This window comes from Diadema setosum, chromosome 20 (genome assembly GCF_964275005.1).
Source record: "Diadema setosum chromosome 20, eeDiaSeto1, whole genome shotgun sequence".
Classification (NCBI taxonomy): Eukaryota; Metazoa; Echinodermata; class Echinoidea; order Diadematoida; family Diadematidae; genus Diadema; species Diadema setosum.
The window spans coordinates 24,146,598-24,169,636 of record NC_092704.1 but is presented as its reverse complement, the minus strand read 5'-3'; the positions used below and the strand labels follow the sequence as shown (position 1 = coordinate 24,169,636).

The 23,039-nt window shown below is 37.5% G+C and overlaps 1 protein-coding gene across 1 annotated transcript in view; it reads left to right on the top strand.

Annotated features, from left to right (window-relative positions):
* The first annotated feature begins 3,217 nt into the window (after nt 1-3,217).
* LOC140243365 (GATOR2 complex protein MIOS-like) overlaps nt 3,218-23,039 on the top strand; it is a 29,498-nt gene continuing 9,676 nt past the window's right edge. Inside the window, exons 1-17 of the mRNA XM_072323041.1 lie at nt 3,218-3,334; nt 4,653-4,878; nt 5,597-5,709; nt 6,334-6,525; nt 7,521-7,590; nt 8,388-8,453; nt 9,137-9,238; nt 10,157-10,293; nt 11,855-11,978; nt 12,781-12,816; nt 13,435-13,559; nt 15,315-15,455; nt 17,547-17,622; nt 18,341-18,572; nt 19,678-19,749; nt 20,300-20,406; nt 21,069-21,244. Of these exons, the coding sequence (XP_072179142.1) occupies nt 4,737-4,878; nt 5,597-5,709; nt 6,334-6,525; nt 7,521-7,590; nt 8,388-8,453; nt 9,137-9,238; nt 10,157-10,293; nt 11,855-11,978; nt 12,781-12,816; nt 13,435-13,559; nt 15,315-15,455; nt 17,547-17,622; nt 18,341-18,572; nt 19,678-19,749; nt 20,300-20,406; nt 21,069-21,244 (1,911 nt within the window). The 5' untranslated portion in view covers nt 3,218-3,334; nt 4,653-4,736. The remainder of the gene's footprint in view (nt 3,335-4,652; nt 4,879-5,596; nt 5,710-6,333; nt 6,526-7,520; nt 7,591-8,387; nt 8,454-9,136; nt 9,239-10,156; nt 10,294-11,854; nt 11,979-12,780; nt 12,817-13,434; nt 13,560-15,314; nt 15,456-17,546; nt 17,623-18,340; nt 18,573-19,677; nt 19,750-20,299; nt 20,407-21,068; nt 21,245-23,039) is intronic.

Sequence of the window (23,039 nt, the reverse complement as noted above, 5' to 3'; positions counted from 1 at the left end):
CTAAAGGAGATTGATTGTGCAATCATAGGTGTCTTTTATTATTTCATCCAATTGCATTTAAGATACCATTGTGTGATAGCTAAGAATTTTGATGATGTTAGAAAGAAACCACACACAAAAGCTAATAATTAAAAAAGTAATATGATTGCAAATTTTGGTGGGGAACAAGTAGAAGTGGTTGTACATCTGGAAGGTGTAATTACTCATGATCTTTGGAACATGACTGTCCTCCATGATGACATCAAATCTTTTTATTTCATTGATGTCTCTTTCTTGGCATGCCAATTCTCCCAAAGCCGTTTTGATTTCAGTTTATATGTGCAATGAATTCTGAATCAAAGTAGACTGTTCACATATCATTTGGGAGACATTCTTTTGTGTGCAATATGACCCAATGAGGTGTAGATAATGTTGCAGTGATAATTCCATTCTTATACAAGTCTGTTGTTTTAGTGTTTGTTTTCTGCAATGTGTGTAAATCTACATTTCCATTTATTCAATTTTGTCCCTCAAGACCATGTCATTTTTCAATATAAATAAAAGAGGAGATAAAATACAAAGGAAAGCACAATGTGGGATTTTGTTTTACATTATCAATATTTTATGTTTCATATTAAAGCTAAATTTGCATATGACACAGATATTCAGATGCTGTCATTCATGTCATTTCCATTGAATATCTACATTTCTTTGTGGAAACACATCAGTTTTCTCATTTCATTCAGTAGTTCTTAGCTGACATATTTACTCTATCCAAACAGCAATCTCATGAAGCAAGATCAAGGAGTGAGAAGAAAATGGATTTGTTGTATTTTTACAAGTACAGGCTCCAAAAAACAAACAAACAAACATGAATTTGATCAGGAAGACAACTACATGTATGAGATTGTCAATATAAGAAAATGCAGATATGATATTTGTAGTGTAATCATGTCATTCAGCTCGTCCCACACTATAGTATAGAGATAAAATATGTTTTGGTGTGGAAATGTGCATGATTTTCATGCTCCACTGTTCCCTTTCAAATGTATTGGTAAAACTTTTTTTTTTTTTTTTATCGTAGATTATGTATCAAATTAAGTGATATCATTTGCAAGATATAAACGAGCAAAATTCTCTTAAATTGGCCCAGCAGGAAAAAGAAAAGTTTCTGCTTATATATTATGTCAGTTGATCATAGAAAAAACTTGTTTGCCCTGAGTGTACACAAAAAAGAAATATTAACTACAGCAACAATGGCAGCCTTGTGCCAACTTCCATGCATTTGTCCTTTATGAATTCCTTAACATGCAAGAGCGTTTGTTTTTATCCACTATGTACCTACGTATGTACCTAATATATCAAAATTCTCCACATTGTGCCCAAACAGTGCATATGTCTGCATCTATATTTCACACACTGAACAGTGACCTACACTGTTCTACTTGTCTGGGTCTTCATTTGCAATTTACCCAATCAAATATATGTTTGCACAATGCTTTAAAAAAAGAAAGAAAGAAAAGAAATTGGGGTGTAAACCAGTTCACCCACAATGACGATAAGTGGATTTTGTGTACTTCATTTTGCCATTTCTTTGCATTGTAGTTGTGTATCCTACTGTTGAGTGTACCATGATACATTGTTTGTAATACTAGGTATTCGGTGAATTAGGCCTACATTCTGTGTGAAAGATATATTGTTCCATATAATGTTAGGAGGGAGTTTTGATAAATAAAGCATTACCTTTCCAAATAAGACATTGTTAGTTATCTTCTCTACTTATTTGAATTCAGACTTTAAATAGTAACCACCCCCACACAATATATATCTATATCTATATTATATCTATATTTCTCTCTCTCAGTTCCACATATAGAGAGAGAGAGAGAGAGAGAGAGAGAGAGAGAGAGGGAGGGGGGGGGAGGGAGATGGAGAGAGGGAGGGAGAGGGAGAGATATTTATATAGATATAGATATAGATATAGATATAGATATATGTTGTGTGGGGTGGTTACTATTAAGTCCGGATTCAATAAATATATCTTTTTATTGTATTTTACTTTGATGAATCCATATGTGCACAAAAGACATCTTCAGCTATGATTATATGTGAGCAGGGTGTGGAATTAAACTTTCCTCTTTACTGTCTTTCAAATATAAATCAGGACTTCAGTAGCTGTAGTAGTAGAAGAAGTAGCTGTTTCATGTTTATTTGTTTTTTGTTTTTTTTTGTCTTCTAATTCAGGTTTGTTAATAGTTAAGTGATTCTCAGCTGGCATGAGAGACATGTCCACCCAATGGAAATATTGTTTGCACTGAAGTATAGAATGACAAATGTATTTAAAAACGAAAAAAAAAAAAGGGGGGGGGAGACGTGTTGGTGTGCTCAAATTTCTAATGCATGTAATCATTCACGAGTACAACTGACTTTTTTTCCTTTGGGCAGAATTTATGCTGTTTATATCAGTTGTCACATTGATAGGCTGTGGCCACAGAGATATGCTGCAGGCTCCTAAGAACTGCATAGCACACTCATGATTGGATGAAGGACACCAATTACACAGGATCAAACATTTTACTGTTATTGGTTTGTGTGTTTTATTGTGTTTTGCTTAGACTGTAGGAGCATATAAAGAGTTGAGAATAATCAAGCAAAGGATCTTGTGCTGGAGGTGAATATGTTTCGAGTAAACCAATTTGAAAGATGTAAAATGTCCTATTTTTTGTCCAGATTGTGTAGGAAATGAGCAATAGGCCTGCAATACTTTAACAAGAGTTGCCAGTGATGACCGAAAGTTGCAGATGTTGTTTTTTGTCATTGATTTGTGGATCAGATCTAGTTCAGATGCAGTTCATCAATCCTGAGTGATGAACAGGCTCTGACCTACACCATTGCTTCAATAAGTAAAGTAAAGTAAAGTAAAGTAAAGTAAAGTAAAGTAAAGTAAAGTAAAGTAAAGTAAAGTAAAGTAAAGTAAAGTAAAGTAAAGTAAAGTAATGTAAAGTAAAGTAAAGTAAAGTAAAGTAAAGTAAAGTAAAGTAATGTAAAGTAAAGTAAAGTAAAGTATAATGGGTCACAACTGTGTAGAGAGGGCCAGGGAGGGGTGGGGAGGGCCGGGGATCCGGAGCGGAAGACTGAAAAACGACCAAGAACTCGATTACCGTACACTGTATAATCGATCGACCGTGCTGATTACATCGATTGTAAACTTCCCGAGTATTGCGCTTCTACGCGTCATCCAGAATCTACATTTCAAATGACTCTGCTACAAGAGTAAGTTGTACTGTGATTGCCGATTGTTGTTGAAGTGCTGCAGAGTCACTTGCATTTGGACGTTCAACCTGTAGAGAATAAGGTGAGCGTAGTCAAATATAGACCTAGCTAGTAGCTCCTAGTCTTCTTTTAATGCGGTGCGATGTAGTCACTCCTCAGTCCCACGTATTCAATATTGTGCAGTTACAGACAGTACGCGCAGTCCATAAATCGGCTGGCATAGCATACCATGGCATTGGCATTAAAAATACTAGGCCAAGGTCTACACGTCACCTTGTCCTTGGCTTGCGCTTGTACACAGCCATCCATGGCTTGGATGATAGGCATTAGGACATGAACTGCATGCTGTGAAACATGCATTTAACGTGAGTAAAGTATTCTGTTTAAAGGAGAAAAGTATACATTTTCCTAAGTTTTGTAGTTGTGTTGACATGGTTGAGGTTCCTCACTTTGAGGCTGCATGCCGCGCTCGTCAGACGCTGTTTTCGCATAGCGTAACAGTGTCTGGCATGGTAGCCCGACCAGACACTGTTACGCTATGCGAAAACAGCGTCTGACGAGCGCGGCATGCAGCCTCAAAGTGAGGAACCTCAACACAACTACAAAACTTAGGAAAATGTATACTTTTCTCCTTTAAACAGAATACTTTACTCACGTTAAATGCATGTTTCTATTACCAGCCAAGTGATTACAGAAGTTCGCCACACTGGGTCCATGGAGACCACTTGCGATAAGTCCGTGGAACAAATAAAATGACACTTTCTGGCGCAATTCCATGGTACGTCGACGTACCATGTACAGCGACTGTGCTGTGTTCAAGTGTATAGTTAGGCCTGGCGTGAAAGATTGTGTACCGTGTGGACATGCTGGATATGATGATCAATTTCGGAAAGTTTCATTGCGTACATTTGAATACTGATAGCATCAGATGTAGAGTAAATATTGAAGAGTATACTCGATGAGTTTGAGGTGACAAAAATGATGTTAAGTATCAAAATTCAAAGCTATCGTGATACGATTACGTCGCTCTCCTAGTGGTTGGTGGTCGCGCGCGTACAGCCCTGTCGCGACGTACCATGTACAGCGACTGGGCTGTGTATAGTTATGATGATGGTAGGTTTGTCTACTCTTTCATTTACCTAATGTGTTTCATATGATCCTTTTTGGTTTGCGGGTCATATAATCATTTCGGTGAAACAACACTAGATCAGCTGTTGAATATCACTAATCAGATCAGCTGATACAACAGATCAGCTGTTATCACATAAATTCTGCAGTTTTTTTTTCTTTCTTTTTATAATTTCAATTTGTGTGTGTGTGTAGTGTGTGTGTAATGTGTGTGTATGTGTGTGTTTTCTTAGCCTGGCAAAAGTGTAACATTTTCAATCTCATTTCCCCAGCAACCCATCAATATTTGAACACAAATGAAGACTAAGGATCGGCTGTAAGAAGATAGACCACTTGCACTAGAACGGAGTAGAAGCATGACGAGCAAGTATGTACAAGACATCCAGTGGTCCCCCGTCCATCCAGACACTTTCTTCTGCCTCTCTGCGGGAACTAACCAGGTGGAACTCAACCAGTTTGTTGTAGAACCACTGGCCAGCCAGGAATATTCAGGACATGGTAAGGTTTTTCCCAGTATATAGGCACAGCAAGAGTTTATATTGATTGGTGTGCTGTATGCAGGGGCCGTGGAACTGGGGTTACCCCCCCCCCCCCACCCCCACACACACACACACACACTTTTTCTAATCTGTGAAAAAATAGATTTAAAAAAAAAGTCAAGAAAAAAAGGGGAAAATTGCATTGACTCAAATACTCAACATTCTGTTAATTTCAAACTGAAAGAGATTCACTCTTTATGAACAAACTACCACATGATGACTTTTGGAAGTGAATACTTGCTGTAGCAGTATGCAATATTGCCGTTTTGGAGCAGAAATATTAGAGATGTATTGAAAGGACATTTTCTTCCCTTTTCAGTTCCAGGTTTTTGTAGCGAGTGTATTCTAAGTTCAGAAAGTTCAAGTTCAGAAAGAAAGAAGTTTTAAAGAAGCATGTAACAAGTATCTTTTAATGGATTCTTTTTTTTGGGGGGGGGGGGCGGGCACTAACTCTGAAATGGATGCTTTTGATTGCATCAGTCTTGGTGTGAATATGATTATAGGAAGATACTCTGTTCGAAGCTGTCTATGTTTATGAACATTTGATTCTTTTAAAGTTGATAAAAACAAGTATCATTGTCTGGTTTTTTTTTATGTCTTTGTTTTTATTTCACATTCTACAATTCATACAGAGCACAGTCTTTATGAATATTTCTTACTTTTATCTGCTCAAACAGGATCTCCCAAACCACAGGGAAGGCAGATCTCAGAGACAGGGTTTGCCCGGCTGCAGTACTCAAAGTCAGACCTGTTCACCAACAACAACAAAGAGGAAGTTCAGAGAATAAAAGTGAGGACCGTGTACAAGCAACGTTCAGTCAGTAACAGTCAGCTGTCAGACATATTCTACAAGATCAAGTAGACACTTAAAGAATGTCTTAGAGATGAGTGAATTCGTATACATTGTGAGGTCAAGTATAAAATTTCTGACATCTGCAGACCTTTTGATCAGGACTGGGGCAGTGCATACAAATTTGTTCAATTTTTTGGATTAAAAGTTATTGTGAAGTCTTGCAGATGCATCAAGATGACAGCGTCCTAGTCGTTATGGAAATAAAACACTAAGCTCATAAGTCAAATGATTTACTACCTTTCTCAGGTGTCAGTTCAGTTGTAATGTTTCTACTTCTGGTTCACTGCAATTAGTTATGAATAAGTGAATAGAATGTTCCTACCTCAAAATGAAGGAAAGTTATTCATTCAGAGGATATTGTGCATTTCATGTCTTTGTTAATATGGCTGATGCTGTATGACTTGCCATGAGACGCTCTCTTAGTTGTGACTCTTGGGCAAGACAGATGAAGTGTCGTGGTTATGTACGATCCTCTCATCCCCATTGCCGAAGTGTTTGTATACTGTATCAATGGCAAATCAAGGTGTTGGTTCCTAAAAGGTTAATGTCCTTGTTCCCCAGTGCTTCGCTGTCTACCCCAAGGAGATGCCAGAGAATCTACTGGCGGTGGGTCTGTCCACAGGAAAGGTCATGCTGACGTCCTTCGTGTCGGACCCACATAATGACCCAGGGAACCTGATCGGGGCCGCCTTCCCTCCCAAACACTCCAGACTGTGCACAAACCTGGCATGGAATGCGGTGGACCCCAAACTGGTAAGATTACTTTCCTTTGGCCCTTTGAGAAAACACTGTTAAATACAATTTGTTATCAAATATGTTAGATAGTTTATGTTGTAGCACTATAGGTCATTGAACTAGGGGAGGGGGGAATAAGTGCTACTGGAGTTATGAGAAATACAAGCCATTTATGAACATACAGTTTATTGATTAAATTATCTTCATCTGTCCACAAGGAAATGTACATATGAAGTAGATGTTTTGTGTGTTTACATGCTAGATGCTGCTGTCGTGCATTTTTTTTCTATAAATCATTTCTAAACCAAAGCCATACATATTAGTTAGAGAAATGAATTGTAAACTAGATTGAGAATCTTTTGAGGAAAATGTGCACCACTATCAGCTCAACTGTTAGTTGGAAAATATGCACATTCAACATCCATAGCATTGACTGCAATTTTGTACTATGCCTGGCCATGTATTGTTTATTATGTTGTTTGACATACGGGATATAGGATGAGTGGGAAGAAAGCATTAGCATAAACCTACTAATCTTAATGACCCACCTTAAAATCACACCTTGTGATTAAGCCCGCACCCCTCCTCTTATTGTGCACACAAGTCATAATTCATCTTCGTGATAGGCTGCATTTAGCCCTTTGAAGATTAAAGAAGAGGAAGAAGAAGAAGAATCAGGAATGTTTTGTAGGTTTGTTCCTTCTTCATAGAGTTTAAAATGGCTATTGTAATTTTTTGCTAGGACTTTCTTTAGTCTTACCCCTGTCATTGATATCTAAAATGTATCATCTGAAATGAATTCTATCTATAGCAATGAGGATTGAAAAATAAAGAAATATGAAACCTGACTGCATTTTTTGGTCAGAAGCAATACCTGACTTTGCATCATCAATGAACTGATCCATCACAGAGAATTAAAAATTGAATCTTTGTCATATTGTATGCTGATTCTGAGCTGTTTTTGTACCAGCATTCATTCTCCTCTATTAATTCTCCTTTGATTATGATCACAGTTGGCTGTCAGCTTTGACAAGTACCGCACTGACTGCAGTTTGTTAATATACGACGTCAATGCAAGACTAGGTATGTATTCTTTGCCTATGTTGTAATTCTTCACAATACTTATGCATCATCATGTTTGGCATGCATTCAAGTAGCTAGTGACCATGACAGTCACTAAGGACTGGTAATTAGATATGCACTAGATGTCTGACACCTACTTATTAATCTCACACTAGTGTACAGCAAGTATTTTGATAGGTGTCAGAATCACTTTCTATCTGCATGTCTACAGTGCATGTGTCCAAGCTCCCTTTTTAACCCTCAGTGAGAGTCTTTGTCAGATACTCCAAACCCAAGCATCTCTTAACACTGTATACGCTGAATATATCGCAAGGTTTTTAATTTTACAAATTTCGCGAGTCGGGTGCTATTGGCAAAATTAAAGACATGCGAAAATAATGACTCTGATCCCGATATGAATGTGACGTGCATGTATACATTTTCCCCATTCTGAAGTGTGCTGCACGATAGCGAATTTAACCACTCATGAAATCGTCAAAGAAAAAGACAATTAGTAAAGTGATAAGTGACCCCTAGATAGAACCTTTCTATGTAGCTGCCATGATGCGTGTTCAATTATCTTCTATGAAAGTGTTTCAAAATGATCTTACCATGAATAATTGTACTCATAATGTCCAATCACTTGAGCGTTATGATGCTGCCCATGAAAATGTAAATGCAACAGATTTGTCACTGTCGTCGTACATAATGCTTCAGTTCCGATGTCCATCCTTGTGGCTGCATAGTCATTCTGTAAAGTTTAGAGTCAAGGGTGTCTTTGGCAATTTAATCTCACGTTTTCTCTCTTTTTCCTTCAGGAGCTGGTCAGTCGAGACCTCTTTCGGTTGGCAGTGAGCGAGACAAGAGGGCTGTTTCAGAACTAGGTACACTCCTCTCACTTGTGAAACTTTTTCTCATTAATTTCTGATGGTGCAGAGTCAATGCTGCGGAGTCAACAGTACTGGAAAATGTGTATGAGATAAAAGATGTTAAACAAAATCTTCATTCAAGATGCTTGAAATGTGTAAGAAACATACAGCTGTACACGTTGAAAATGTACTCTATTTAAAAATGAAGATTTCCTTGTCTTCTCCTTCAGAATGCCAGACAAGCTAGGTAGATTACTCTAATAGGGGGTCATCAAAGGAAGATTGTAATGAATTAAACTCAACTATAATACACAGCTTATATCAGTTGGAAAATAGTAAAAGATAGTAAAAGTAAAAAAAAAAAAATAGTAAAAGTGTCATGACCCACTTTTACTGCATCATTTTATAGTATATTACTTTTGCATATCTGATCTGCGAGATGAATGATCGACTGTGAGTTAAAGAAACCAATAACTATTCATGGTATGCCCATGACAAAGAATGACCCAACGAAAACCTTTTGCCATTACCTTTGTACCTCATCCACAGTAATGCATGTTTGATACACGGAAAGAACAATAAAAGAAATAACAATGATACCCAGCATAGAAATTGGTTGATCAATACAAAGATGAGCCAACTGTAAGCTAATCCAGGGCCTTATATGCACAGTGCTGTACACTTGTCTTCCATCCCAGTGAACAGTGATGCCCTCCATTCCATGTCTTGGATACCACACCAACACCACAGCATCATCGTTGGAGTGGGTCAGAAAAACCTCAGGCTGTACGATATAAGAGGTGAGTTTCTCCTTTATTCATGTACTTTGAATAAAATATTATTTTACAGTTGGATGCATCGCTCTCATATTCTCACATTCTACCAGTTGACAAAAAAGAAGAAGAAGAAAAAAAGAAGAGATAATACTGGTTTATTTGTAAGAGAACTAGACAAGATATTTAACACCACCTGCATATGCCTGTTGCATTTACTTCTTTGAGTACCAATGGAATGTAGCTATAACCTAATACAACCTGCATAACCTACCAGGTAGTTCAAAGAAAAGTGTTGTCAAATTCATGTGGCACATAAATATCTACTATATCTGTAGAATATTTTGCAACATTGAAATTTACAATAGATTTTGCATGCCATTATAGCTACACCAATGGTATCGATAGCAAAAATGGTAATAATTTTGATCCAATATACTTGTGTACTTTAACACAAGGCATATCTTTATAGTCAAGACCACTGCCTCAGTTTCTGCATGAAAAAAAAAAAACAAAAGGGGAAAAAATATCAAGCACAATAGTGGAATATGAGGTCACTGTTACAGACTGAATTGCTGTAGAAGTCACTTATTGTGTACAAGTAGATGTCTTGATCAGATATGATTGATTATCCATATATTGATATGATTGATTATCTATATATGGATATATGGTGGACTCCCACTATAACTAACACAGTTATAGCAAAATTCCGGTTACAATGAAATAAGAATTCAGGCCGCAACATTATCCTCTCTTTGTTTTTATAATTGTTTATTTGTTCGGTTATAACGAAATTTCGAAATAGCATCAGAAAACTGCAGGTCTTGATGACTTTATTATAACAGAAGTCCACTGTATTTGTAATTCAAAAATACCCTAAAAACTTGCATTAAAGCTGTTTTTATAGGAGATAGTCTGTACATGTGTGTACCTTTCTTTCAGATGCATCAAAGTACAAGAGCAGCACCATCACTAAAGCAGTGTATGGAATATCTGTGGACCCCCTGTTTGAGCATCGCCTCGCCTCTTTTTACGAGGACCAGACCAGTATTTGGGATCTCAGGCACTTTGAAAAACCAGTATGTCCTTGCTTTGTCATTGATAAATATGATGTAGCTGTAATCAATTTTGGTGTTTGTCAAATTCAGTTTAACAGTAATATTTTTACCTTAACATAATGTACATAACTCTGAACGTGGCACCTGCCAAGTGATACTTTGGTAATTCAGCCAATGTGGCTTATAGCAAGCAAGATGTGAGAAGAAGTCTTGAAACTGGCACTGACATCAATGCCTTTGATATTCAGCAATATGGTACAGTGCATACATGCACCTGATGAATGTGGAAATATGAGATATGTGACTGTGATATGCCAGTTAAATCTATTTTAAAAGGGACCATTGTGGTAAACTTAAAATCAAGAATGACAGGGAAAAGTGTGCAGTTAGTTTATCAGGTGGCAAGAGAAAAATTATAGCCCTGTGATCTGAGAGGTAATAGAGTCACCAAAGTTTCACAATATCATCTGACATCAGTCGAACACAAAATGATATTGAACGATATGGAGTTTGGAAAATCAAAGTCTTTGTATATTACACTATTAAATCTGTACACATCTCTTAGTACCATGTTTCAATGTCCAGTTTCTTTTTCATGGGCGAAACAAAATAAAGTTATCAGCTAGATGTTATCGTGTAAAGTTCTGATGAGTATAGTGATCAATTCCAAGTTGATTGTTCTTGTAAGGTACGGTAACTTAAATGTATTAATCTGTTCACAAATTGTGACCATGTGAGATGTTCTTTGCACAAACATTTATGCCTTCTACCTCTGATTCCTCTATGTAGTTTACCTTTCTTTTTTTAATACTAAAAAACTGTGAAGGTATAAACTTTGACATTTTCTGATCATAAGATTAGGTTGGGGATTTTTGCATTTTTGTGACCTTTCTGAAATGCAATTCAAATTGATCTGTACTTTTCAGATAGATTATGAAGATTAAGATCCAGAAATTACACTGATTGTACTCCATTGAAAATCAGTGCAAAGATTCAGCATGAAATGACAATGCCTGTTGGCTAGCTATCAAAATCTGCAGAGGTATGGAGTGTGATATCACAGTGTGATTATAACAGAAATTATATTCCACATACTAAGAATCTTGCTATAGGATTGATCAAGAGCTGATCACGTGATAAAGCGTAGTTTTGCCCATCACATCACCTGAGAAGAACTAGGTCACTTGATAGTACACAGTGCAACGCACTTTCCCTTCAGTGTCGCGCGGTGCACGCAGCAAATTCATTGTTTTGACATCTACGCGCACACGTAGCCTAAGCCCTATAAGGACACTTAAAGACAGCTTAAACGGTTTCAGATGTGGAATCAAATGGGAATTTCTAGGACCCTAGATGTGGAATATAAAGCAAATAATCAACTTTTAGTTTCAGGCAATGAGACAAACTATCACTTCCTCGGCGATCTGAATGTATACGCTATCTTTCCTCAGCTGTGCTTCGGACAGATAGCTACATCCAGATCGCCTCGGAAGTGATAGTTTGTCCCATCACCTTCACCAACATTGATTATTTGCTTACTATGATAAAATGTTGCTGCTTGACTCAATTGGTGACTTTTTAGGTACTCAGCTTTAAGGAAGCCAGGCCAGTGGTCAAACTTGGTTGGTGTCCGACACGCTACGGAACACTGGCATGTTTGACGAAGCAAAGCAATGTCATCAAGCTCTACAACATCCAGCATGTTGGTGAGTCCTTGTGCACACCACATATAGTTTTCTACCCTTTGTATGTCAGGGGAAGTCTTACAACACGAGTTAACATATATGGGACTGAAATTAAAAGAAAAAAAAAATATATATATATATTACACAGCTACGTTCCTTTGATGGAAACGGATGTGATGTCGCAAAGACTTTATTTGTGTGTGTGTTTGTGTGTGTATTGTTCCTTCAATAAAAAAAGACAGAATTACAAGATACCATAATTGCCCTGAGGCTGTGATGTTATCTAGTCAAGCAAACTGCTTGTCTTTTCCACCTGTACTTTCTAATATGATATTATGTATATTCGTGTATACACACAATCATAGTCATTTCTTTATTATAAATACCCGGGTAGTCTTATTTTCATTCTGATGTGAACGTTTTTTGATTTGGCATAATTATTTCATTATTAGTTCAATATTACAAGTAAAGAAATAAAATAGATTGAAAGGGAAACTCTTTTTAAGTACTAGCGAGGTATAAAAGGGGGCTCCTTTCTAGCATATTCATAATTCTGTTTTTTTAGTGTTTCCACTTATGTCACACTTGTGGTGCCAAACAAAACAGGGAAGGACAGTCTGGTTTGCTTAAAATGCATTTTTACAGAAATTATCACTTTAAGATTTCTGTATAGATCAGTAGAATATAAGTGCATGCCAATTCAATTTGTTGTGCTCAAGAACCTGAAGGAGGGTAGGAATTTGATTCGTTACATTGTGTTAAGCATTTTAGGAGACATGATCAGCTTGGAAGTCGTACATCCATTGTTCGTTCACTGTTTCAGGTCAAGATTTGGAGTACACGGAGAAGCATGTGAGACGTAAGTCAAAATTTTCAATTATTCCAGCTTTAGTTTATTCAAATCAAGTGCTGTGTCAGACTCTACGTGTGTTTCAAAGAATTCTTGTTTGTAGTTAGTCACAGTTTTTGTCAGTGATATGAAACGTTATCATTATGTCACTAAAAGTTTTCTTGATACTTTTTTTTTTTGAGAGAGAGAGACATAAAGCTTTATGGTGCTACTCACACATTTTTTGTCTGTTTGTGCAACGTCTATTCAGAACTTCATTCAGAAAGTCATGTTTAAAAGATTATCAAAATTATGGTGAAATGTCAGAAATAAAAAATGCACAGTAGGTGTGAGGCCTTTCATCGCGATTATCCTCAGTGATGCCAGACACGGAAGATACACATGCTTGCACACACACCTATCAAAATGAAAGTCATATTTTTTGCCTGATACATTCATTGCTAAGTATTCATAAAACTTGAGTTTCTGTTGCATGAATTGTGATGAAATATAGTACCTGCTTGAACATCACTGTCTGGAACCCACCGAAGACTCTCCCAGAGTACGCTCGGGCAGGTGTCTATGGGAAACGTGTGATGTAGTAAAATCAGCTCGTCCTCAATGTGTCAATATTTTTCTTCCCTGCAGCCAAACACTTGAACCAGCACCAAGTAGCAATGTTTTCATGGCATCCAAACCAGGAGAACAGAATGCTTGCCCTGTCACCAGGGGGCGCTATGCATGACATCACCATCTACGATGCAATATCACTGGTTAGTATTGTAGAGATGTGTTTAGACGTAATCTGTATAGAGTGGACTTTTTCGGTTGAGATGAGGCTTCAGGTTTCTATGAAAGTCTTTGTGGGATAATGAGAAACCTCTTACAAAATATGAAAGCGCATGTAATTCTGAGAAGGATTTGAAGTTGATTTGAAGAAAATTGGTTTTGAAATGGCTGAGATATCCAAAACAAAGGGATACTTTCAAGGGTGTGACTCACCTTTAATTAGGATTTGCTTTGTTTTAGTCTTTTTTTTTATATCTCAGCCTTTAAAAAACAGTTGGCGTCAAATAAACTTTGAATTCCTCTTAGAATGTATGCTCTGTAACATTTCATACGTGGTTTCTTAGTATCTTGCAAAAAGTTAAAAGCTCAATCCTCATCTCAGCCAGTACTATTCCATCCCTTTAAAGGGTGTGTACAGTTCTGGTTGAGGTGAGGATTTAGCTTTTAACATTTTGCGAGATATTTAGAAACCACTCTATGAGATGTCAAAGAGCATGCAATTCTAAAGGGTATCAAAAGTTTATTTGATGAAAATCGTTTTTGAAATGGCTGAGATATCCAAACACAAGTTGAAACAAAAAGATCCTAATAAAAGGCCCGCCTGTCGCCTTTTATTATTATCACTTTTTTTGGATATCTCAGCCATTTGAAAACCAATTTTCTTCAAATAAACGTTGAATCCTTCTTAGAATTACATGCTCTTTTCATATTTCATAAGAGGTTTCTCATTATCTCACTTAGGAATGTTCAAAACATGAATCCCCACCTCAACCAGTACTGTACAGTCCCTTTAAGCTACTGGTCACTTCTGCAAACTTGCTTCATCTCAGTATGTGATGCTACTGCCTGGCAAACAGTGAATGGTAGATGAATATACCAGGTGGGTTCTTTCTTTTCATATGACTGTTATACAAATCAACCAATACAATCATATGTGACCCTGCATCACAAAACCAACAAAAACTTGCCAGATGTGGATTTTTAGTTATGGGCAGATTCTGCAAGAACAGACTATAAGCTTTAAAATTATGTTTGCCTCAATCCAAATGGACTGTCCTAACCCATCGAAATATTGGAAAGAGTGCACGAACTCTGGATAAGTGTGAACTGAGAAAAGAGGCTCTGAAGTACAGGGTCTATTCAAGCGCTTAATCTTTACCAAACCATGCTGGCTGTGCTGTGAGTGGGACCAAAACAGGATGTAAACCACTGCAGCAACAACAATGAAGGGATTATCAGATTAAACTGAAATTGAGCAGGCTCTATTAACACATTCTGTCCATGATTAATGCCAACTTTCAAGGCGGTAGCACTATCCTTTCAAAAGTTATTAGAGTTGAAATTGAAGAATGTGCAAAGGATTTTCAAGAAATGAAAAGGACCTGTAAGACATACCTGTTCACACTACTCTGCAAAAAAAAAAAAGGGGTGAAGAAAAACTGCTGAAAACACACTTTCCCATTCATTTTATGACCTAAAACCTAAGAATAATGTAGAAGAAGAGTAGCTCTTTCAGAAAATATGAAAAAATCTAGATTGACTTTGTTGACCCATTTCACCTTTTTGGAGTCCTCACGTAAAATCAAGGGTTGCGAATTTTGTTAGTTTTGTGATGCACAGTCACATGATGTACTTTGACGGCGTGCACCAGTGATTAGACGATCTCTCTGTGAATCTAATTTCTTTATGATCTATATTGTTGTTTGAATGAGAACAATGTGCTGATGTGTGTTTTCTAGGATTGGTCCCCGCACACTGTGTGTGCTGTGGCATCAGGGAGGCAGCTTTTCTATTGTAAGTCAACCACCGAGTCATCAGACACTGATGAGGACATATCAGCTGTCATGAAGAGGAGGGCAGGCAACGGCTATGGCATGGAGGTGGGTGGAATACAGCTAGCAATAGGTCTACACACAAATGATTGATGAGTATTGATGAGAGCCTATACAAAATTGTGTGATATTTCCTTTCAAATTAACATCTTGTCGTAAAATGGTACATGCGAAATATGCGTTCGTTGAAGTTTTGTTATAATGCGTACATTGCCTCTAGCATCATTTTCTGTTAACTCAGTGACATATGACACTTTAAGAATTGTCAGCTTTAACTCTTAATGTGCCAGGCCCAAAACCCCTAATGTGCCAGAGGTTTTTACCTAACGCCAGAACGTTTCGAAACTGGACTGACAATGAAATTTAAAACCGCCATATCTCTGAAACTATTGACTGTTTTGAATAGAGTTCTACACAACATATATCAAGAAATGTCTGGTCTTTTGTGTCATGCAGTCAGTTTGCCACAATATCTATCTGAATCTGAAATATTGCAGAAATAATTGATACATCCCAAAAATTATTAGAAATTTTTGTGTATATGGAAAAAAAGAGTCAGTCATGTTTTTTCTTCAATGGAACGCTCCCTTGACTCTGTGAGAAAGTTTTAGAGCAACATCTCTTCTTTCAAATGATAACAAAATTGCCTTCTAGAATTGTATGATTCCAAAGATACTAGCAGTTTATTTTGTCTATAGCAATTTCTCTTTCTGCCTCAGTACTTCATTCCCAAATCGGAGTCCTTTAGTCCCAGATTCTGTATTCGAAACTAAAGTAATTGTCCCGGGCCCTGGAATAGTGTCTTTTGTCCACCTGAGAAGGAAGAACCTGCTAATCCTCCTTTTGTCTAAGCGGACTGCAGGCTGGCGTACTCTATTGAAATCGGCAGGCCTTTGTCCGCGCGCAATTCCTATGCTAGCGTGGGGACGATTAGTGACGTTCACCAAAACAAAAGGATGAAAGACTTGACCGACGAACGAAAGCTGACCCTCTTTGAGGGACAAAATCAAAGCAGCTTCCCGCAGGACAGCGTCCAAGCGGAACAATGTGAGTGGAACCGCATAGACAATACACGCAGAGTCGATAGCATACACACGCGTGGTTTACCTATGAGACTTTTGATCCATACACATCTCGCAGAGGGTGCGCCCGCTGCGGATTTTCCCGACGCGAAAAAAATACATCTAGCTGAAAAATCGTGTATTTACTCAAAATTTTCTAATGTAAGCATGCTCATATATTTAGTGGAAACGATGGCTATGCTAATCCGCTACCAGTACATATCATTGGCAGTTGTTTGATGTAACACATTACGGTACCACAAGAACTTAAATGATCAATGCTTTTCTCGCTGTTCCTAGTCGCCGATCGGCGACAATGGCACGTCAGGACTAAGATCGCCGTTCGGCGACCATGGCACGTTAAGAGTTAAGATACATATATGTATAGAAAAATTTGTTTATCTCCACCGATAAGGTTGCACTTTGTGCCTAAAGTATAACCATACTTATTTTTAAGCACCTATCTGATGTACAACGTAATATATGCTGCCTTACAAACTGTACAGGAGCAAAATTATGTGTTAAAGAGACCTTGCAGATTGCTGCCAATTGTTTAATTGACATTTATCGCCGAGACACAGCAGTTAGCAGTGCGCCTTACAGCCTGCACTGAAATTTTGTACCAGAGACAAATGTGTGCTGTGTACTACATATATTTATGTAATAAACACAAATCGAGTCGTCAATCTGTCTATAGTGGGTACCTGTTTTTACAGTTCACCTTTTAAGTTTACCTTTAGTAGTCACTGTAGGCAGGGTTGACTGCACTTTTACACAAGGATTAAAACAAAGTGCTAGTTTGGGTCATTTTTTTTGTAGGAAATAAGTGAGAAATTCCATGCAAGCATTGTAGCAGACACATTATGAGGAGAGTGGTTTTGTGCCATATAACTGCTCAATTGACAATTTGTTAACATCAACATGATTGTAAACTGATTATTTCTCATATTTTTGGAGAAGCAGGTAGCTGGAGTATTTTGTTGATGTTATTTTTTTGTTGTTTTAGTCTTGCTTTGACAGAAGTCTAAATGTGTTCTTTTGCATTGTGGTTTCACCTGTGTAATTTATCTCGTTTCAGTCAGCTGATTTGAGTAAAAATGCTGCCCTCGCTGGTGACGACCCACATGTACAGAAGCTATGGCACTGGTTACATCATATCCTTTGGAACTTATTTGAATGCCATTTCACTCTACATGGTTATGGTGTTTTTCATTTAGGGCATTTAGGATTTGAAGATGTGTGAAAACAGTTTTTCTATCAGTTGAGATATAAATGTCAGTTTGTGTCGTTAAGTCCTCAAATTATATTGTGCTTGGTTCAAAGTTCCAATAGTGACCTTTGCTGTGATAATTTTCATAATGTGTACTTCCATCTTTGGTATCATCATTGAATATTGATAATACATTGTTCAATTCTGTTTAATAGATGTTCCTTGTCACGTTAGTGCTAACAGTCTGGAAAAAACAATACAAACTTGGGCATTTTACTAAGACCTAAGCTAAACGTAATCTTATTTCATGAATATTTAAGTTTTTTGTTTGTTTGGTTGTTTGATTGTTTTTTTTTTTTTGTGTGTGTGTGTGTGCATTGTGAAACCCTATGTATGTTCAACATGTAATCCTAGATAACTGTAACATGATTTTACATAATGTATTATATACATTTATATACTGTATACTGGTATTGATAGTTATACTTCAACAGACATTTATACTCACACTACATAATCATACAATGTGTGTATGGATGTGTGTGCATATGTGTCTATGCATTTTTATCAGTCCATCTGCATGTACATGTATCTGTTGTGGCAGTGTGAATTAGATGAAAGCAACTCCTAGTACTTACTTTTCCTTGACACCCTGGTCATACGAATCAAAGCGCTGTGCCTTGTCAACCGCTCTACCTCCTCGCTGAAGTCGTCGTCCAGCTCGCTCTCCTCCTCAGCGTCCTTCTCCGGCGTGCTGGACTTCTCCGGGGTGAAGCACCTGATGCGCAAGGAGGGACCGGACGGGGTCGGGGGACTGAGGAGCAAGGTGGAGCCCCTGGCCTGGGAAGGGGTGGACGGTATCATGGAGTCCAACGTGTACAGGAACAAGGAGAGGTGAGTGTGAAGAGAGGGGGAAGAGCCAGACTGGGTAGTCATTGCAATAAGCCAATTCATAGTTCCACTTTGCAGCAGAAAACAGTCAAAAGGAGAGGTTGATACAGAAAGAAACCTCTGATGGCTAATGGTTAAATCAGGGCTCCACATTAGCGGTGGCCCCAGGCCACAAAAAATTGATGTCGGGCCACCAAATTTTAACAAAGGCTTTAATTTGCAGGCCTGATTGGGCATCTAAGATTCAAAATGGATTGTTACTTAATTTGCTTTTGTTTCGGGTCACCATGCACATATTTTTTTCGGACCACTAAAATTTCAGATTTAAAAATTTTAGTGGCTGGAACAGGCCCCCAGAGAAAAAAAAAAAATGTAATGTCATTATTGTCAAGCCCTGGTTGAATATGTTTAAAGACATGAAATTCAATGTCTGCCGTGATGCAACTATTATATATACATGTATATTTCTCCCAAAGTTTATTACTCTTGATTAAAACCAGAGTAGAGAATAATGAACACAAAACAAAACAAAAAGTGGAGAGTATGATTGCACATGTTTTGTGATGCAACATACGTGATGGTTCCACTTTTAACTAGTAGTGAGTCCTGTCTGGCATTAGTCTTCCAAAGAACTGAGCAGAAGAAATTGATTATCTGTCATATTGAGACTCTGTCATGACTTCCACACGTAATTTATTACATGATATTCAATTCAATTCAAATTCAAATAATTTTATTTCCATATAAATAATGCAAAGTAATATACACAACGCCTACATGAGTATACATGTAAATCTACAATTCAGTCTGACAGGGCAAACTTATCAAATCACTAAAGTATGTGTTATATTCCAATGCAAGAATTATGAACTTTCCTATGATGCATACAGGGTATGCAAGACATTGACTTTTATTTTTTCCTTGAGTGTGCTTATTGTTTTGTTTTTTCTCCAATATTGTATTCCTTCATGCTCTTTGTTAAGTTGCTGAAGTGGCTGAAGCTGGTACTGTTGTTGAGTAAATTTGTCAGATACGATGATGCAGTGTCATAATATATTGATGTTTTAATATTGTGTTGGCATATTTTGTATGTCTCACTGTCAACTAGGTCTCAGGCTCTTGCACTGTGTGGCTGGGACTTTGATGGGGACCCAAACAGATTAAGAGAGTTTACACAAAGGTAAATAACACAATTTTGTTGTTTTATCGAAATCATGAACACTGTTGCTTCATTCAGATTATTTTAGACAAAAAAACAACAATAACAACAACAAAAAAACCAGAGAATAAAACCACTATGGTGTTGCTTATGATGATGATTTTCGTCATGATCATACTAACAAAAATAGAAATGTTATTATCGTCACCATTATCACAATCTTTTTTATGATCATTTATTCAGAAGGACGGAAAGAATTAGTTAAAAATCTGTACAAATAAAACTAAGTTCAAGAATTGTTGTGGTATTGCTTCTTCTGTGTGCATTTCAAACCTCACAAAGTTTAATAGACAGGTGTAACCAGACCCTTGATATTGCATGACTCAAAAATTTTGATGACTGCATTTAAATCATGTAGTTTCTTGCTTTGTAGTTTAATTTTTCAGGACTCCAGATGATATTCATGTATTAAGAATGAAATAGCTATTACAATATGCAAATTCAACATGATTAATTCTTTATTGATTAGTGTACAGTAAATTGTGAACACTTTTTTGGTGCCTTCTCAAAGGTTAGAGACTGAGGGCAAATTTGAGCGAGCCGCAGCAATCAGCATCTTCCATCTCAAGATCCGACATGCCATAGACATCCTCAACAGAGGGGCGGAGTATGCCAGAGGTGGGAAAGATATTTCGTGATCAAAGGATGGTGCATGATGAATGAGTTTTCCCATAATCTTTTACTCCTCCCCCCCCCCCCCCCACACACACTGTGCTCGCACAAAGAATGCATTAAGACTTGATATTATGTACTTTTGTGGTCTTTCTTCCTGCATTTCATGCCTAATTCCTGTCATATGGTGTATATAGTGCCTATTAGCTTGTGAGTAACACTCCATATAATGTATGTAATGAGTTACCAATTAGTCATTAGAGTTGCGAAAATATGTTTCGGAGTGCTAGTTTGCAGATTAGCGTGCATAGTACGAGTTAGTTTACCATATTTTGAACCCAAATGTGATTTTCACCTTGAAAATCAAGTTTATATATTTCCATTAAAAAAATGTATCAGCATGTGTTTTTTTTATCTGTGAAGGTTGGCAGACTTGTGGTAAGGCAATATGACTATCAGACAATGCAGTCTTATTACTAGGTTTATACACTGAACAAAGGGGAAAGAAATGAGAGCAACAAAGGGCGTACAATGACATGTGGCCAGACCTTTATGTGGCAGCTAAAGCTAATAACTTTATGTGTGATGAGAAATGTAAACCGTTGTGAAAGTACTGAGAGACGGCATATCTTGTTACATAATTTTTTTTTTTATTCCGACCTTGATAGAGGGCGACAAACTGGATTTGAATGCCGTTGCCATGGCACTGTCTGGCTTCACGTGGGAGAAGGACACCCTCTGGTGCTCGATGTGCAGCAGGCTGTGCTGTCAGCTGCGCAGCCCCTACCTCCGCGCCATGTTCGGTTTTCTGACGACCACGGACGACAGATACGAAGCAGTGGTGGTATGTTTGATGAATAATGCTTCTAGAAATGTGCTACTTAACCCATATCGGGCCAACTACGGGACATTCCGTAGTTCGTTCAAAAGCTGCAGGGGAATATCCTGTAGTGAATGAGATGACATATAAACGACCTCATTCCAAAGTTCTTTCACCTTCTAACCTTTGACAACATATCCCAGAATGCTTTGCTACACTGTCTGCGATAATTCAAGAAGGGTTTGTCGGTGGAACGCCAACAAAATCGTAAAAATCATTGGAAAAAATGTGTGTTTACATGGAACAACGCGAATAACCACGAGGCGTCAGTGGGTACTATGTACAGCTGTACGTAGTGCTCGATATTGGATTTTCTGGAGCAGTTTTTGAGGAGGTTTGGACACTTGCAGGGCAATGATTCGACTGTGATAATAGTCCCACATGTACATCCATATGTACATGTATGTACTATGTACAGTAATTGTATAATTCAGTTGAGCCTGAAAAGCTGTAGCTGTATCTATCGTGACGAGTTTCGCTTCAACAAACTATAGGATGCACACATTATACTATCGATTTCCCATGCACTCGCAATGGCTTCATCGTCATAAATATAAACATAAACCTGCAATTATTGTATCAATGGTCATGATTTTTATATGTCCAGAAAGCTGACAGTCTGATCATTTTATTTCTGGGACTGGATGTGTAAAATTACAACATTTGCTATTTTTATGCCTCCGCAACGAAGTGGCCGGAGGCATTATGTTTTCGGGTCGTCCGTCCGTCCGTCCGTCCCGTTTTGTTTTTGTTGATATCTCAAGAACCGTGTGGTGGTTTTACATCAAACTTGGTATGAGGGTATATCCTTGGGGGATAATACTTTGTGTGGATTTTAGGGTCACAGGGTCAAAGGTCAAAGGTCACAGGTTATTTTGTGGAAAAAAAAAATTGAAATTTCATGTTTTTCTCCATATCTCGCAAATGGTTCAAGGTATCTTCATGGAACTTAGTATATATGCTTGTACCGATGGGCAGTGATTATCTAGGGAAGTTGGGGGTCATGGGTTAAAGGTCAGGGGGGTCAAAGGTCAAGGTCAACTCCTCAAAATATCACTACTTTCCTTAAAATGCAATATGCCTGAAGGTTGTTTTTTTTTAAACTTGATATATGGCATGTATTACCCAATATATATTTTTTTGGGAAGTTTCTTGCCAAAAGGTCAAAGGTCAAAAGGTAAAAGGTCAAGTGAAAGTGCTAAATTGCACTTTTTCCTCCATATCTCAAAAGTAACTCAAGGTATCATCATGTAACTTACATATTTATGCATGTTCAACCTAACAGTGATTCTCTTTGGAACTGTGAGGTCAAAGGTCAAAGGCCAGGTTTAGATAATGCTATTTTCCCATTTGATACTGAAATTATACTTTTTCTCAATACCTTGAAAATTACTCAATGCATAAACTTATAAAAGGGTCAAAAGTCAAGTAAAAATCATCAGTTCCCCATATATCTGCACTCTGACATTTAATCATTCATCCAATTGAACCTAGTTCTAGGAAAGTGAACATTCAGCACATTTGTGTCAAACCTGTCGTTTTAATATTTTGCCAATTGTGTGAAACTGTCATCACACATTGTCAAGACATTGTACTATAGACCTATTAGGAGAACCATGCATTATGGCGGAGGCATATCAGTAGCCGTAGCGATATATCTAGTTTCTCCATATCTCACAAATATTTCAAGGTGTCTTCATGGAACTTAGTATATATACATGTACTGACTGGCAGTGATCATGTAAGGAATTTAGGGGTC